The following is a 15917-nucleotide window of genomic DNA, read 5'->3' on the forward strand; positions in this document are numbered from 1 at the left end:
TATATATATATATATATATATATATATATATATATATATATATATATACTGTTTCATAATGTACAGATGGTTTTCATCCATTTTTTGCCAGTTGTTTTGTAAAACAGGCAAAACATGTATTTAACTCAGTTTATTGTTATTTTACATGGTGATATAGATTATAACAGGTTGAAGCTGTAACACTATAGTATACTGTACATATTACATGAAAATGTGAGAAACATAAGACAGATAAGTATATGTATATGAATCTAAACATATTTTTCACTTGCAATCCATGATGGTATTGTACTCGATTATTGTGTTTTGCTGAATATGTTTGTTAGGGATTATGACTCTATAGGGGAAAAAGTCAAATTACTAATAATTAGGAACCAGGCTTGCTACAGATTTACTGTAAAAGTCTTGTAGAGTGCAGAGAAAAGAAAGAGTAAGTAGTATCTTAAGAAATGTATGTAACATACAGTAGTTAACTATAATATGAATTTGTTAACTATTAGTGATATCATAACTGTTCAGGCAGAGCCTAACTCAACAACTTTTATGTTAGTTTTGAGTTTGATTTAGAAGTGTATGGGTGTATCTTTTTATTTGTGCAACCATGTTTGGTGTTAAAGACATTGTACAATTTGTATATACCAAACTTGAGTTTGTGTGAACTTTTTCTGACTGTCTTTTTCCTCTATTTTTCTATCAATATCTATAAATAGTTGTAAATAAAGGCAACGCTTCTTGTCTTAATAGCCTGTTTTTTTCTTGTTCTTCCAAAGTCTTTACGCAGTGAGTAAATATAAACATTTATATGTAATACACACATATACATTATATATATATATATATATACCCATATTTTCTTACACCAAGCTACACTTATATCTGTATAAAAGAGTAAATTGTGTAAATAATTTAAAACAAAATTATCTTTTGAAAATTTTTATTGAAAGGCTCATAACTCAAAATACATTAAGGGTACTTTAATAAATGCCTTTTGCAAAGATTCACAATTGCTTCAATGCAATATAGATTGTCAATTATTTCTGTATCCTTGAAGGCATTGCAGTTTCTTCTAACATTCAAAATATTTATCTTATCTCACACAGTACATAGTACTTACGAATGGATGTTGACAACCAGTACAAAAAATTACCTACTTAACCATAAGTCAATAAGAGATGAGCATTAATTATGTACTATTGAAAAAAATAATACTTTAGAAATGGGCCTCCCAGGAAAACAAATAAGAAATGTAAAAACAGGATGACAAAGACACTGTAGCAACATAACAGAAGCAAATTGCAGTAAAAATCCTAACAATATGAGTGCATTTAAACAGAGCAGCAGAGTTTACCAAAATCCCGAATACACCGTCTTAAGCTCTTTTAATGTATATTTGGTTTCGATACATTTTGAGTGCTTCAGTCAAAGCCGGGCATTTTATGTCCATAATAATTCCTCTATTTAGCCTCGCTTGTGCTACATCAAATATTCTGTCTCACACTTATCCACACAGGTAACTGTATTGTCCTCCTTTGTATCATTCTTCAGATTGCCAAAGCTCATCAATGTCACTATCTCCTGCTCTTTCTCTGACAGTCGCATAGTTACTGCTTTACTGTACTCTTCAGACATTGCGTTTTTGCTCTGTCTTGGTCCGTACCACCTAAGGAGGGAGTTACAATCAATAAACTGAAGCATGAGTGCAAAAAAGTGTAATGAAAAGTGTAAAAAAATTAACTTACATGTCTTTAGTGGCAATGGCAGCAAATAGACACAGTATGGCTCCAACAACCACACAGAATGCAAAGATTATCAGCCAAGCTGCAGAAGGAAGAGGGTGGTAAGAATAAGATAAATGAACCAATTTATAGTACATCAGTCGAAAAATAAAGAACAGAGAATGTGATCATCTGTAATGCTGTTATATGAACTTACCAGGTGTACCCTCCCCCTCTTGAGCAGATGGGTTTGTAGGTGAAACTGGAACATTCTTTCGGCTTTTAGATTCACCTGAAGCTGCATGAGATACATTTGTTGACATGATGATTGAAAATATCATGAGGTTGTAATGGCATAATTAAACAAATTCGAAAACATGCAATTTATGTGCCATGTGATGTTGTCAATAATTAAATGAACTATTATATTGATTACGTATTCACATGACTACTACGATTAAGAAAAAAAAACCTGGTTGTGGAATTAAATGGGCAAAGATCTGAATTTAGGCTCAACTCAATTTTCTCTCTGATATCATGTTGCCCTTTAATACCCCAACTCTGAAAAAAATCTAATGAAAATAATTATGTTGTGTCCTTCACCTTCAGGATTGGTGTTCTGTTTTAAAACCTCCTCAATGTTTTGGAAGGATTCTTCCTCAGCTGCCTCTGTAGTAAATGGGCTTGTAGTGTATTGAGTAGGCTCAGGAGCTTCTGACAGTATTCCAGTTTCTGTTCCTGATCCACTGCCCTCTGTCTCAGGGAACAAGATATTAGGGACGATCGATCTCTTCCCAATGTGGGGCTTGTTTGTAGGACCTTTGGTGTCTTCAGTGTCTTTTCCTTTATTGGGTTCCTCCAAGGAAGGAACAGTAGAAGGTTTCATGGTTTCATTGGCTGAATCAGGGACAGCTGAATGTGTGTCACTGTTTTCCCCCTGTGTTTTTGGGTGCTCCATATCAATTGGTTGCTCTTCTGATTTTGTAGTGGAGAAATCTTCATTGCCTATAGGGTCCATACTGACCAGTTCTGGATCTTTAGAGTCTGAAGTCTGAAGAGTTGATTCTACATTTTGCGGTGTGTTTGAACCATCTGGAGTGGGAATTACGTCATCATTCAGAGGTGAAGTTTCTCTTTTTCTCCTTTTTATCACCTTTTTTTCATCTACTAGAAAGCCTTCAATCTTGGCCTCCTCAAGAACGATGTCATGTGGTTTCAAGTCTTTCAGGGGTGGAAAAAAAATATCTAAAATTACTACAAGCTAGTGCCTTAAAAGTAATAGTTCACCCCTCAAATTAAAACTGTATCAACATTTACGCACCCTCATGTTGTTCCAAACATGTTTGACTTTCTTTCGTGGAACACAAAAGAACATGTTAGGCAGAAATTAGCCTCAGTCACCATTCACTTTCATTGCATCCTTTTGCTATACAATGAACGTAAATGATCATGCCCTACCATTCTGCCTAACATCTTTTATTTTCCTGTTTTAATTAAAGGGATAGTTTACCTAAAAATTTGAATGCTCTCATTGTTTACTCACCCTCATGCCATCCCAAATGTGTTTGACATTCTTTCTTCTGCTGAACACAAATTAAGATTTTTAGAAGAATATTTCAGCTTTGTTGGTCCATACAATGCAAATGCAGGGGTGCCAAAACTTTGAAGTTCAAAAAAAGCATATAAAGGCAGCATAAATGTTATATTTTTACTATTAATTCTCCTCCCTGCCATTAGTTGGCGATATGCATGAAGAATGCAACTCAAACAATGAAAAAATATAAAAAGTTAAAGTGGAGATTTATAGTAAAATATTGTTCTGTTTCTCAGCCACACCTATCAAATCGCTTCAGAAGACATGTATTTAATCACTGGAGTCACATGGATAACTTTTACGCTGCCTTAATGTGCATTTTGGACCTTCAAATTTTTGGTACCCATGCACTTGCATTGTGAGGACCTACAGAGCTGAGAAATTCTTCTAAACATCCTTGTTTGGGTTCTACAGAAGAAAGAAAGTCATACATATCTGGGATGTCATGAGGGTGCATTATTGTGCTGACACCAAAGCAAGAAAAGGAACATTTATTTTTAATGATAAGCTACACGCATGTTATAAGACACAGTATAGTAGTTATTATATTAGAGACTTCCTTAAAAAACGGAATATTTCAATCGAACCAGCAAATTCCTTTTTGTATCTGCTTCCTTGCGGGAGTTGAACATAAATGTGTGTAAAAAAAAAAAGAAAGAAAAAAAAAGAAGTGGGAGTGGGAGTGGGAGTGGGAGGAGGAGGAAAAAAGGGGGAGGTAGCATCAAAGATTCAGTATGACTAATCTTTTGGTTTAGGTGTGGTGGATACTGAACAATGAAGTGCATGTCTTCTGCATGTCTTGCTTCTTCAGAATACACACCCCTCAACTCATTATAAGTATTTACCCAGTGAAGATAAAACACAAAGCCTAAGTTACCATTTCCTTTTTAGTACATCAATATGTAAATTGAGGTTCTGGAGGAATTAAACTAGAAGGAATTTATTTGTGACTGTGTTTCCGTTGGTAAATATCTCAGGATTAGACTTAACAGAATCGTCACAGTTTTGATCAAATGAATCTATGCCAGAGGTAAATTAAATGTCAGTAAGTTACCTGAAACCTGCTTTGGAGCATGTTTGTTTTGTATTGTGTTTCTGATGTCTTTAATACTCTGCTTACCTGGTGGGTTAAAACAATAAGCGTCCGAAAGATATTCTGCCTCTTCAGCGTGGAAGGTTACCTCAGTGGAACTGGAGACACATTCCGGATCTTTGACGTGTGGGAGGAACGTGACATTTTGGCCATCAGTCCAGCCATATCTAAACAAAGGTGTAGAGTTAATAAAAAAACTAAACCAAATACTCCCTTGAGGCAATTTCAAATGCATTTTTTTCAGAACATGATAGTTCATTTGCTCTGGGGAAAGACAATCATTTAAAGCCTTATGTTCTTACCTGCATGTTCTCAAGCCATTTTTAAAAGCTTCAATAACCTGCTCCTTTGTTGCCAGTTTGTAGCCTAAATTCACACACAATTCCAAAGCCTGCTGGTAAGTCAGAGAATATTGGCTGGTTCCCTTCACATGGTGAACACAAGCAAAGCTGCATTTACCACTGTGTCCTATCAAGAGAGAAATTAATGTGAATATTCAAAGATAGAAATCATCATGTATATATCATATGTGGTAATAATAATGTTTAGTTTACAAATGAGGGCCAGTTGTAGGCTTTGTGTGTACTGAAGAGCAATTTATCAACTTAGTAAATGGTAATTAGATGAACCATAGATGAATAGGGTTAGTGATTCATTGTAACACATCTAGGACATCTGTAAGCTTCTAATTTTTTTTAATGACCTTCCACTTTTGTATCACTGTAGCATGCTTTGACTAGCGTACAAGTTTAGATATCTATTCTGCCCTTCAAAGGCAAAACACACGATAATGCACTGATTTGATATGTACAGTACCGTACATGAATCTGAGCACAGCTAAGCCAAACCAAACCTGTTTGTCACAGGACAGATCATAGTCTCAGAGACACAATTATTTGGGAAATGTCACAGTCTAAGAGAGGATGCATGTGAGATAATTGTCCAGAAGAACTGACTGAAGGTTTTATTTGAACTCTGATCTTAACAAGTCAGGACATCTGAAATGTATTTACAAAAAGGCTAAATGCGGATGCACTGAAAGTTTACAATAAAAGATCTCCCAAATAGCATTTTTAATGTTAATCAGTTGATGCTGTGGTGTTTGATTAAGGCAAATTTATGAGCACAGCCTTTAGCTATGTAAAGCAACTAATAAGGTTTGCAGTGTCACTACAACAGTCATTTGAATATGATGACATTGTGGACTTTACCTCATGGCTTGCAGTTGTAGAATGCCATTATCTTTACCAAGATTTTAATCTGTACAGCAGAGAATAGGTAATACATTAAGCATCACTCACCCTGAATCAACGCTGCTTGAAGTGGAGCTGGGACTCCAGTAGCAACCAGTACAAGTAAAAAAGTCCACATGGTCAGCGATGTTTAAGTGTGGGATGAATGCAGCTGTACCTGTTTGTTGCCTCTGAATCAGTGTAAAAATCCTTTGATAAACTGAGCCTCTGAACACTTTGATTCTGTCTGATCCTCTGAGTTTTTGTGAATCTCTGAGCACTTTAGCAAGAACCTCACCTCTTTTATGTACTCAGACTAAAGTACTTGGTGACACACTCTGGGTGTTACTATGAAGTACAATCCCTCTCCATTGTCTCCCTTACTTCCTCGCTCTCTGTAGTCTGTGAAGTCATTAACATTTCAGACACCTGTTCATAAATCACTTCAGATAACTCCACCTACCTGCTGACAAGACTCAGATCTACATTGCGAGCAATCCATTTGTGTATGCTGTGATTTCAGCATTGCCTGCACTGTAAGTTCAAGTTTGTGTTTCTAGCATAAAACAGAGACAGTTACTTAGAGAGGGCATTGTGTGTGTGATACAGTTTTGTGTTTTTCATTGCTTGTATGTTAAAATGTTTTAATTTTGTCATGTAAAGCTAAGAAAGGGGGAAAGAAGCCCATTTGTGGTGAGAAGAGTGGCCTCAAGGATAATGATGAGTCACTGACAAACTCTCAGTGGTGTGGATGACTCAGGTGAGTGAAAAGGTTCCTCCCTCTCCCATGTGTGTTCATACACGCTCACTTCCTGTTTTAAGTGGGGCAAGAAAGGGAAAACACGGGTGGCGAGATGCTGGTTATCACAGATAAGTTAGTGTTTTGGTAATCATGTCTGATCTTGCAGAAACAAAACAAGAAAATAAATTCATGAGAAAACTCTATAAAACAACAACAACAAATTAGATAATGAAGACTAAATAAATAAACGATTGAATACTTAAGCCAGTGGTTCCCAGACTTTTTACAGTGGCGTGGCCCCCCAAACATTCAACATAATTCCGTGTACTCCCTCTCTAACGCACATATTGCTTTTATAGAACATTTGGGTCATGATAAAAATGTTAAGGACACAAATGTTAATTCATTAAGTTTATTATTATTATTAAAATCATTAAATACTCTCCTTCCACTAGAGTCCCTGACAGTAACTAGTAAACAATGTTGCTAGGCAACAATAAAAACTGTCAGTTAAGGGTGCTTGTGGAGTGTGACCAAAGTGATCACATTTATGTGCTCCCTCGGGTGTTTGCTATTTAAAATGGACCACAAATCATGATTGTGTAGCTGAGAACATAAAATAACACCAAAGTATTCTCATTCCTCCCCTGTTTGTAGACTGAGGACTTGTTTGTGTGTGACATAGATGAGAGGGACATTAGCTGTCCACCTCCACAGAAAAAGTTGAAGAAAAGCCAGTGTACACCCCTCTTCTTGAACGCCTACACTATGAGAGGTAGGTGTGTGTCCTCTCACAAAGTGATTCACAAAAATGTATTAAGAATTTTTTTTAGAATGTTCTTTGGATAAATTAGAATTCATACTTGAAACATTCTTAAGAAGTTCTCAAATATTTTCTTAAGGACATAATTTTGTTTTCCGTAAGAATAAAATGACATGCTTTGACATTGTTTGAACATACTAGCCTGCTCATGCGGTTGCCTTTTGTGATTTATTGTGTAAATTTGTTTTGTTGTATTTCAGCAACCCTGAACTTGAATAGGGGAATTTACTTGCTGGCAACCATTTGACAACATTTAATTTGGCATGGAGGAAAAATAAAAACTTAAATAGGAAAGAGCTGGAGGTTCTGTTGAGGAAATTACTGCAAGGAAAAAGTTCTTCTTGGGTAGCTTGATAATTATATCATGTTGTCGGAAAGTAAGAGGCGAGCATGGGAAATGGTGGCAGAGGACAATCTCAGATTTCTAATGATTATTGTGTTTCTAAAATATCGCAGAGAGAGCGCGCTACGCTCATCCATTTGAATTTACTTGTATGATTGGTCACCACATTAAGAAGCTTCAAAACAGGGGCCCTGGGTATCTCAGTGAGGATTGACGATGACTACCACACCTGGAGTCGCGAGTTCGAATCCAGGGCATGATGAGTGACTCTAGTCTGGTCTCCTAAGCATCCAAATTGGCCCAGTTGCTAGGGAGGGTAGAGTCAAATGGGGTAACCTGCTGTGGTCGCTATAATGTTGTCATGTGGTGAGTTGTGCGTGGATGCCACGGAGAATAGCGTGAAGCTTCCACACTTGCAATGTCTCTGTGGAAACGCGCTCAACAAGCCACATGATTAGAGGTGCGGATTGACGGTCTCAGACGGTCTTAGTCCTCCTGGATTGAGGAGAGGTGCTATGCCACCACGAGTACCTAGAGTGCATTGGGAATTGGGCATTCCAAATTGGGGAGGGAAAAAAAAAGAAGCTTCAAAACAACATTTATTGCTTAAATTTTGTGATAACATTTACAAAAATGTACTAAAATCACATAAACAGCCATTGCAACTTTTGACTCAACACTATAAAACATGTCACATTTGAAACAACCCAGTCAATTCATTAAACATACCTTTTGGGATTTAAGACAACTGTTAGGATTTTTACAATTTTTAGTTTTCTCGAGAATTTGAATTCCTCTTAAGAAAAAAGATAAGAACTTAAGTTTTTTTTTTTTATTATTATTATATTCAAAATATTGTTCTTCTTAAGTTATAAATTAAGAAAATGGTAGTTAAGAATTTACGTCTTACAAACATTTTGTGAATCCGGCCCATGGGGTGTACTGTATTTGTTATACGTTGTCATTTTCACAGGAGCTCAGGCAGTTATCCATACGCACTCAAAGGCTGCTTTCATGGCTACTCTCATGTTTCCTGGGAAGGAATTTCACATAACACATCAAGAGATGATCAAGAGGATTTGAAAAGGAAACTCACGCACAAACTACAGGTTTGACTTCCTGCTGAGATGCTTCACATGTCAGTTATCCTACTCTTGCCATTTCACATTACAAAGACCTAGTGTGTTCTTGTCAAAAAATAATTTCACCCAAAAAAGCACAACTATCATGGTCCAAGACCGGAGTTTTCAAACTTTTTGCTGCCAAGAACCACCAAATACGATGATCCTCCTGCTAGGGACACCCTTCCTAAAATATAAAGCCAGCTATGCATTTTCATATGCATTTCCTATTGATGCTGTGCGAGGAAAAATAGTAAGCATGATGTAAAGACAAAGCGTTGTCTGCTAAATTAAATAATTGTCTTTTATATTGTTAATGTACTTAAACCAAAATAAATTAAAATATCTTGAATGTATGTACTACTTTTGTTAGATCAACAATCTTAAAGTAATGTTAAATGTATAAACCTGAAGGAAAAACATTTTCAATTCAATTCAAATGTATTTGCATCCTGATTTATTTTTTATTTTTTACAATAAATATTGTTCCAAAACAAGATAAGCAAGATAAAAGTGAGTATCAAATATAACCCCCCCCCCCTAAGATACAAGTACAAACTGTTTTCAAGAGTATGCATTTTGCTAGGAGAGATGAACACTTAAATTATACATCTTTTTTTCAGAAACTGACCAGTCTTTAGCCACCAGAATGAAAATGTAAACATGTTAAATGTTAACCTTTTAAATTGAGTTTTTTTACTTCTTTTTTTGGCACTTTTTTCCGCAAGATTTGTTACGGAGCCAGTAACATTGCCGCCCCCATGGTCCTCGGACCCTAGTTTGAAAACCCCTGGTCAAAGAAATTAGTGTGTCTGCTTCTAGAATAAAGCAATATGTCACAAAAGGCTGTGCGTGGCAGTATAGTTCAGTAACAGTTGTCTGTGTCCAAGCATCTTTATGCATTAAAGGAATAGTTCACCCAAAAACAAAGTGAATAGTGACCAAAATTTTGCACATAAAGGCAGGCTAAAAGTAATCCATCAGACTCCAGTGTTCAAATCCATGTCTTCTGAAGTGATCCAATTGATTTTGGGTGAGAACAGACCAACATTTTTCACTATAAATCTTGACATCAGCAGCCTCCTTATTGATCATGATTTCAAGCTTGATTACACGTCCTAATTATTGACGAATGTGCAGAGCGCTGGATGGCGCTAGGAAGTGTAATCAAGCTTGAAATCATGATCGCCAAGGCCTCTGCTAACCGGATCACTTAAGAAGATGTGGATTTAAACACTGGCTTACAATTACTTTTATGCTGCCTTTGGAGCTTCAAAGTTTTGATCACCATTCACTTGCATTGCGTGGACCTACAGAGTTTAAATATTCTTCTAAACATCTTCATTTATGTTTTGCCACTGCTTTGAATGTAGCTCATCTAATCAGAATGATCCATTATATAAGACTGCTTTTACATTTACTGTCTGTATGTGTTTTGATACAGGTATGATGACACTCTAGTTGTTTCCCCAGAAGGGAAACACCTGAAAGAGCACATGGCCTGAGCCATGGATATGTACCCCGACTCCTGTGCTGTTCTGATCCGCAGACATGGGGTCTACGTTTGGGGAGAGACCTGGTAGAAAACAAAAACCATGCGAGTTAGGAAGTGAAATGCACAAATCATGGCTGCGTTTTGTGTATGTTCTGTATACATTATGTCTTCAATCTGTATTATTTTTCAGTTCTTAGTGTTCGGATTACTTATTTGACATCACTGTTCAGATGAAACAATGTGGCCTGGATACCTTGGCTGCTCCAACTGAATCTAAAGGCATTGATTGACTTAAATCTCTACAGTCAACAACTGTAATCTTTATTTTTATAATGCTAAATGCTCATTGCGCATTCTTTTGGAAAAATTACAGTTCAGTATTTTTAATTTATTATAAAACAGATTTTTGAAGTCATTGCAGTGTACATTTTTAGTGGCTTGTTTGTAACATGAAATTATTATTATTTGCCTAAATAGCCAGCTAATTGTGTAATAGTATACATTGCAATTTTGTGTACCAAATAAACTATTAAAGTGTAGGCATGTTATTTTTAAACAGATTGTTTTACTTAATTTACAGTGCATCTGGAAAGTATTCACAGAGCTTCACTTTTTCCACATTTTGTTATGTTACAGCCTTATTCCAAAATTGATTAAATTCATTATTTTCCTCAAAATTCTACAAACAATACCCCATAATGACAACATGAAAGTTTGTTTGAAATCTTTGCAAATTTATAAAAAAATAAATTAATTAAATAAAAAACACATGCATTCACAGCCTTTGCTCAATACTTTGTTGAAGCACCTTTGGCACCAATTACAGCCTCAAGTCTTTTTGTGTATGATGCTACAAGCTTGGCATACCTATTTTTGGGCTGTTTCTCCCATTCTTCTTTGCAGGACCTCTCAAGCTCCATCAGGTTGGATGGGGAGCGTCGGTGCACAGCCATTTTCAGATCTCTCCAGAGATGTTCAATCGGGTTCAAATCTGGGCTCTGGCTGGGCCACTCAAGGACACTCACAGAGTTGTCCCGTAGCCACTCCTTTGTTATCTTGGCTGTGTGTTTAGGGTCGTTGTCCTGTTGGAAGATGAACCTTCACCCCAATCTGAGGTCCAGAGCGCTCTGGATCAGGTTTTCATCAAAGATGTCTCTGTACATTGCTGCATTCATCTTTCCCTCGATCCTGACTAGTCTCCCAGTTCCTGCCGCTGAAAAACATCTCCACAACATGATGCTGCCACCACCATGCTTCCCTTTAGCGAATATTGGCCAGGTGATGAGCAGTGCCTGGTTTACTCCAGACATGACGCTTCCCATTCAGGCCAAAGGTTTCATCAGACCAGAGAATTAAGTTTCTCATGGTCTAAGAGTCCTTCAGGTACCTTTTGGCAAACACCAGGTCAGGCTGTCAAGTGCCTTTTACTGAGGAGTGGCTTCCTTCTGGCCACTCTAACATACAGGCCTGATTGGTGGAGTGCTGCAGAGATGTTTGTTCTTCTGGAAGTTTCTCCTCTCTGCAGAGAAACACTGGAGCTATTTCAGAGTGACCATGATGGAGGCCACTGTGCTCAATGGGACCTTCAATGCTGCAGAATTTTTTCTGTACCCTTCCCCAGATCTGTGCCTCGATACAATCCGGTCTCGGAGGACTACAGACCATTTCTTGGACTTCATGGCTTGGTTTGTGCTCTGACATGCACTGTTAACTGTGGGACCTTATATAGACAGGTGTGTGCCTTTCCAAATCAACTGAACATGTCCAGTCAACTGAATTTACCACAGGTGGACTCCAAACAAGTTGTAGAAACATCTCAAGGACGATCAGTGGAAACAGGATGCACCTGAGCTCAATTTTGAGTGTCTTGGCAAAGGCTGTGAATACTTATGTACATGTGATTTTTATTTTTTATTTTTTTTAATTCAAACAAACTTCTTTCATGATGCCATTATGGGGTATTGTTTGTAGAGTTTTGAGGAAAATAATTAATTTAATCCATTTTGGAATAAGGCTGTAACATAACAAAATGTGGAAAAAGTGAAGTGCTGAGAATACTTTCCGGATGTACTGTAATTGCTTTCCACTCTGATTTGCAAAAATAAAAGCTACCAAGAACCAAATAATATTCATTCAGTCTTCATGTCCACGTAAATACTTATTTAATGCTATTTTTTTTTTTTCTTCACTAGACACTAGACGTTTTTGAGATTCAAACTGAAGGCAGTGTTATGTAAAAACAGATTTTATAGCCAGGAGGTGGCAGCGTTGGCTCAGAAACCATGTTTTACTTTGCAAAAATTCTTGCAGATATGCCCTCAGCAAGTCAAATGTTTGTTTTACCCATTTAATTCAATTTGCCTTTAACTATTTGAGTGTCATTGGAACATGAGAACACGTGTGCTTTGGCAGAGTAGGAACACAAGAACGCTCTTTTAAAAGATAGTATGAGGTATTTCATGCATGCAGGCATGTTTTATTGCCTTTCATTTTAACCACCCACCCATTTGAATGAACATTATCCTCGTAGTTCCTGTAACTCGCAAGCTGCCTGTGCCTACTAGGAGCTGGTCTGAACTGAGCTTGGGTTGTTCAGTTAAAATCTCTGTAGGAATGCCTCTTGTTGTTGAGCAGACGTGATCAGTCACATATGAGCTTTGTCACTGCAGTGAAAATATGATAAAAAGTTTATGCACTCTCTAAAAACTGAAGTAGACCATCGCTGGTGTGGTGAATTGGTCTGATTTTTTTCCATTGCTCCTTGAAAATATTAAAATGGCTCTAGATTGAGATTTAACAAGTACAATTTAAACAAACACACAAATTATCAGCAGAATCTGTATTATGTCTGTACATTTTGAAGGAATAAAAATCAAAGGCTTTATACAGCGTCTATGATTAAAGTGAGCTAACATATATAAGAGCATTTTGCAAATCTCTCTGATCATATGGTAGCACTCTTTGCCCAATGTTCACATTCTGTTGTTTGTGTAACACGAAGACAGGCGTCTTATTCCATTCAGTACATTTCTATACTGTATATGGATATAGGCTAAAAATAAATTTTGATGCTGCATAATGGGTCCAAACTGTAGACATGAAGGAAAATGTTGTGCACTTGTTGAAAACAACAGGGCCATAAATTGCAAGCAATCAGGGGTCAAGCATAATTTGCTGTCTTTGTGTGAAGCTCCCACTGTGCACCATCTATCAAGATAGACGGCTAATTTTCTCTTTCTTTCTTTATGGGAAAATTGCACTGTTGAATTATTCCACAAGAGAGGAATGTGGCTAATGACCTGAATTCTGGCTAGGAGGTTATGAGAACACCAAGCCTGTTTATGGTAAGGCTGAAAATGTCTGCTGTGGGCTGAAATGAAACAGTGAAATCTCTTGGTGGTGCAGGGGCGCATTGACTCAAAGCCATTTAAAATTCCTCTATTATTTTGAACCTGAATATGTGTGTATGTAGGTACTTTGGATATAAGTTGCTATTGATTTCAAGCACATAACCTTCTCTGGCAGTTTTTTGAGGATTTAGAGTGGGTGCTCTATGGAGAGTGAGATAACTAATCTTATAAAAACAGCCATGAAGCTCTGTACGCCTGCACTAAACAGCTGTTCAATCAACTGTTGGTGTTCAATTGAATGTTTAAAAAAGATGTGTAGTATGCAGAGACAAATATGTGAACCATTCGTAAATTGATCAGAAAAAATCTGAACATTGCTCTGTTTGTTTTGAGCATCCTGACCAGCTAGACTCAATAACACTGACTCAACCAATAGCATGAGTTTAGGGCAAAACTATCTGTTTTTTGACAAATGCAAGGCAGTTTTTAAACAATGTTTATTTTTAAAATGCCATTTTGGTGATACTTGTGGTGCAGAACTTTCACATTTCAGCTTTAAAGATTCTTTAAAACACCATTAAATGAGTCTGTGAAACACAGTGTTGGGTGCAATCGGATTACAAAGTAGTTAGTTACTGTAATTTAATTACATCTAAATGATCAAATAAATTTGTGTTACACATAACATTTTAAATTCTATTAATCAGATTACATTTACTGGCTTTAATGATGTTATTTAAGCTAAACATTAAACATTTATGTAGAATTTAAAACATGACTTATGTTCATAAGCAGTGTTAGGTAGATTACTTTTGAATTGTAATCTGATACTGATTTCAAATTGCATAATTAAAATTGTAGTCAGTAATGTAATATCTTAGATTACATTTTAATGTAATCTAATCTGATTGCTTTTGGATTACTTCTGACCTAATTCTTGTTTATTTGATGTTGCATACATTTGAGTAAACTTGTACTATTTCGACATAATGTTGCTTTCCAAGAAATACATTAAATTAAAGGGTACATAATGGATCAAAATATGACAATTGATATGATTTTTTTGTGTACTCACTAATTTGTGTTTCTGTTTCTGAGTGAAATAGAAAAGGCACTTAAAATGTTCCTCCTCTGACAATTTTGGCATTACAAACACCATCCATTTGTGTTAACAGATTAGACCAGTTATATTTTACTATTTTATTATTTAAGTCATAAAAAACAAAAGATTTCAATTTTTTTTGCAAAAGGACATTAATGGTCATTTGTCCATGCTGAGAACAAAAGCAAAAATGTGTTTACCGCACTAATGCAATCGGTTTTGCATTTATGTTTGGATAACCCCACCATCTTCAGTGTAATTATGGATTATGGCTAATATCAGGTATCTGTGTGCAATTTCACCCCAATTCAAAAACACCCGAAGACTTACCAAACATGAAACAGCTGTGGGCTGATTTAGAATTAAGAATTAGAGGGAAGGATTAATTCATATTTTATCACATAATCCATAAAAAATAACTGTAATCTGATTGAATATTTTTTATTTAATTTAATTACAATCTGGTTACATAATACAGATTACATGTAGTCCATTACTACCCAGCACTGTTCATATGTACTGCACATCTGTTTGTTCTGTGACAGCTGAAAGGCGTATTCCCTGTAAAGTGTCATTGTAAAGTAGGAGTATATGATTATCAATGTGACAATGAACAAGGTAATATCAGACTTTATTTAGAATTTTTCCGTGAAAAGTATTTTAGAAAGTAACTTTAAAGTAATGTCATTACATTTTTGATTAATTAATCAGTAAATCAATCTGATTACAAATTTTGAAAAGTAATAAGTAATTTTAAGTGGATTACTTTTTGAGGATTCAATACCATTGAAACATTTAAAATAGTTTTTAAGTTTCTCTGTACAACGTTTTATTAACTACACATTCGAACTGCTTATTACTCTTGTAATATTCTCATTTGTAAGTCGCTTTGGAAAAAAGTGTCTGTTAAATTAATAAATGCAAAGCATTTGAATTATCAATTAATGAAGCATTATATTATCAATTTATTCATGTGAAAATAAAAATGTGAACAAATAAACCAATTTATAAATGTACAAATAAATAGACACATTTAAATGAATTTAAAATGTAATTACATTCAACATCAAAATTCAGCTTAAATAGATCATGTATTTAATTCATAAATATTGTTAAATGTTAACAATTAAATGTTTAAAATGCAATTAAATGTAACAATAAAATAGCACATTGAGGAGTAATTTTTAAATGCACATTTTAAATTGCATTTAAAAAAAGAATTTGGCAGTTGCTTTTCTTCATTCATTTGTCAATGGATATTCTTTTTGTTTTACTTTGTCTTTTCTTTATCCATTCGACAATCCAGT

The 15917-nt window shown here is 35.7% G+C and overlaps 1 protein-coding gene and 1 pseudogene across 1 annotated transcript; one reads left to right on the forward strand and one right to left on the reverse strand.

Moving 5' to 3' along the window:
• Positions 1 to 924: 924 nt before the first annotated feature.
• On the reverse strand, positions 925 to 6029 carry LOC127660337 (CD44 antigen-like). Its single transcript, XM_052150464.1, has 7 exons — positions 5704 to 6029; positions 4705 to 4870; positions 4430 to 4569; positions 2319 to 2936; positions 1933 to 2013; positions 1740 to 1818; positions 925 to 1660 (listed from the first exon to the last, which is right to left on the reverse strand). The coding sequence occupies exons 1-7, from the start codon at positions 5771 to 5773 to the stop codon at positions 1474 to 1476; spliced, it is 1341 nt and encodes a 446-aa protein (XP_052006424.1). The 5' UTR covers positions 5774 to 6029; the 3' UTR covers positions 925 to 1473.
• A 289-nt stretch (positions 6030 to 6318) lies between these two features.
• Positions 6319 to 10760, forward strand: LOC127617215 (methylthioribulose-1-phosphate dehydratase-like; annotated as a pseudogene).
• The last annotated feature ends 5157 nt before the right edge of the window (positions 10761 to 15917 follow it).

This window comes from Xyrauchen texanus, chromosome 2, assembly GCF_025860055.1.
Source record: "Xyrauchen texanus isolate HMW12.3.18 chromosome 2, RBS_HiC_50CHRs, whole genome shotgun sequence".
Classification (NCBI taxonomy): Eukaryota; Metazoa; Chordata; class Actinopteri; order Cypriniformes; family Catostomidae; genus Xyrauchen; species Xyrauchen texanus.

Bases quoted from the DNA above. Each gene is read 5' to 3' on its own strand.
- LOC127660337 (XM_052150464.1), bottom strand. From the start codon at position 5,773: ATGTGGACTTTTTTACTTGTACTGGTTGCTACTGGAGTCCCAGCTCCA. The intron at 2,937-4,429 runs GTAAGCAGAGTA...CACCCCTGAAAG, and splicing joins TTATTGTTTTAACCCACCAG to ACTTGAAACCACATGACATC. The intron at 1,819-1,932 runs GTAAGTTCATAT...TTCCTTCTGCAG, and splicing joins AGAGGGGGAGGGTACACCTG to CTTGGCTGATAATCTTTGCA.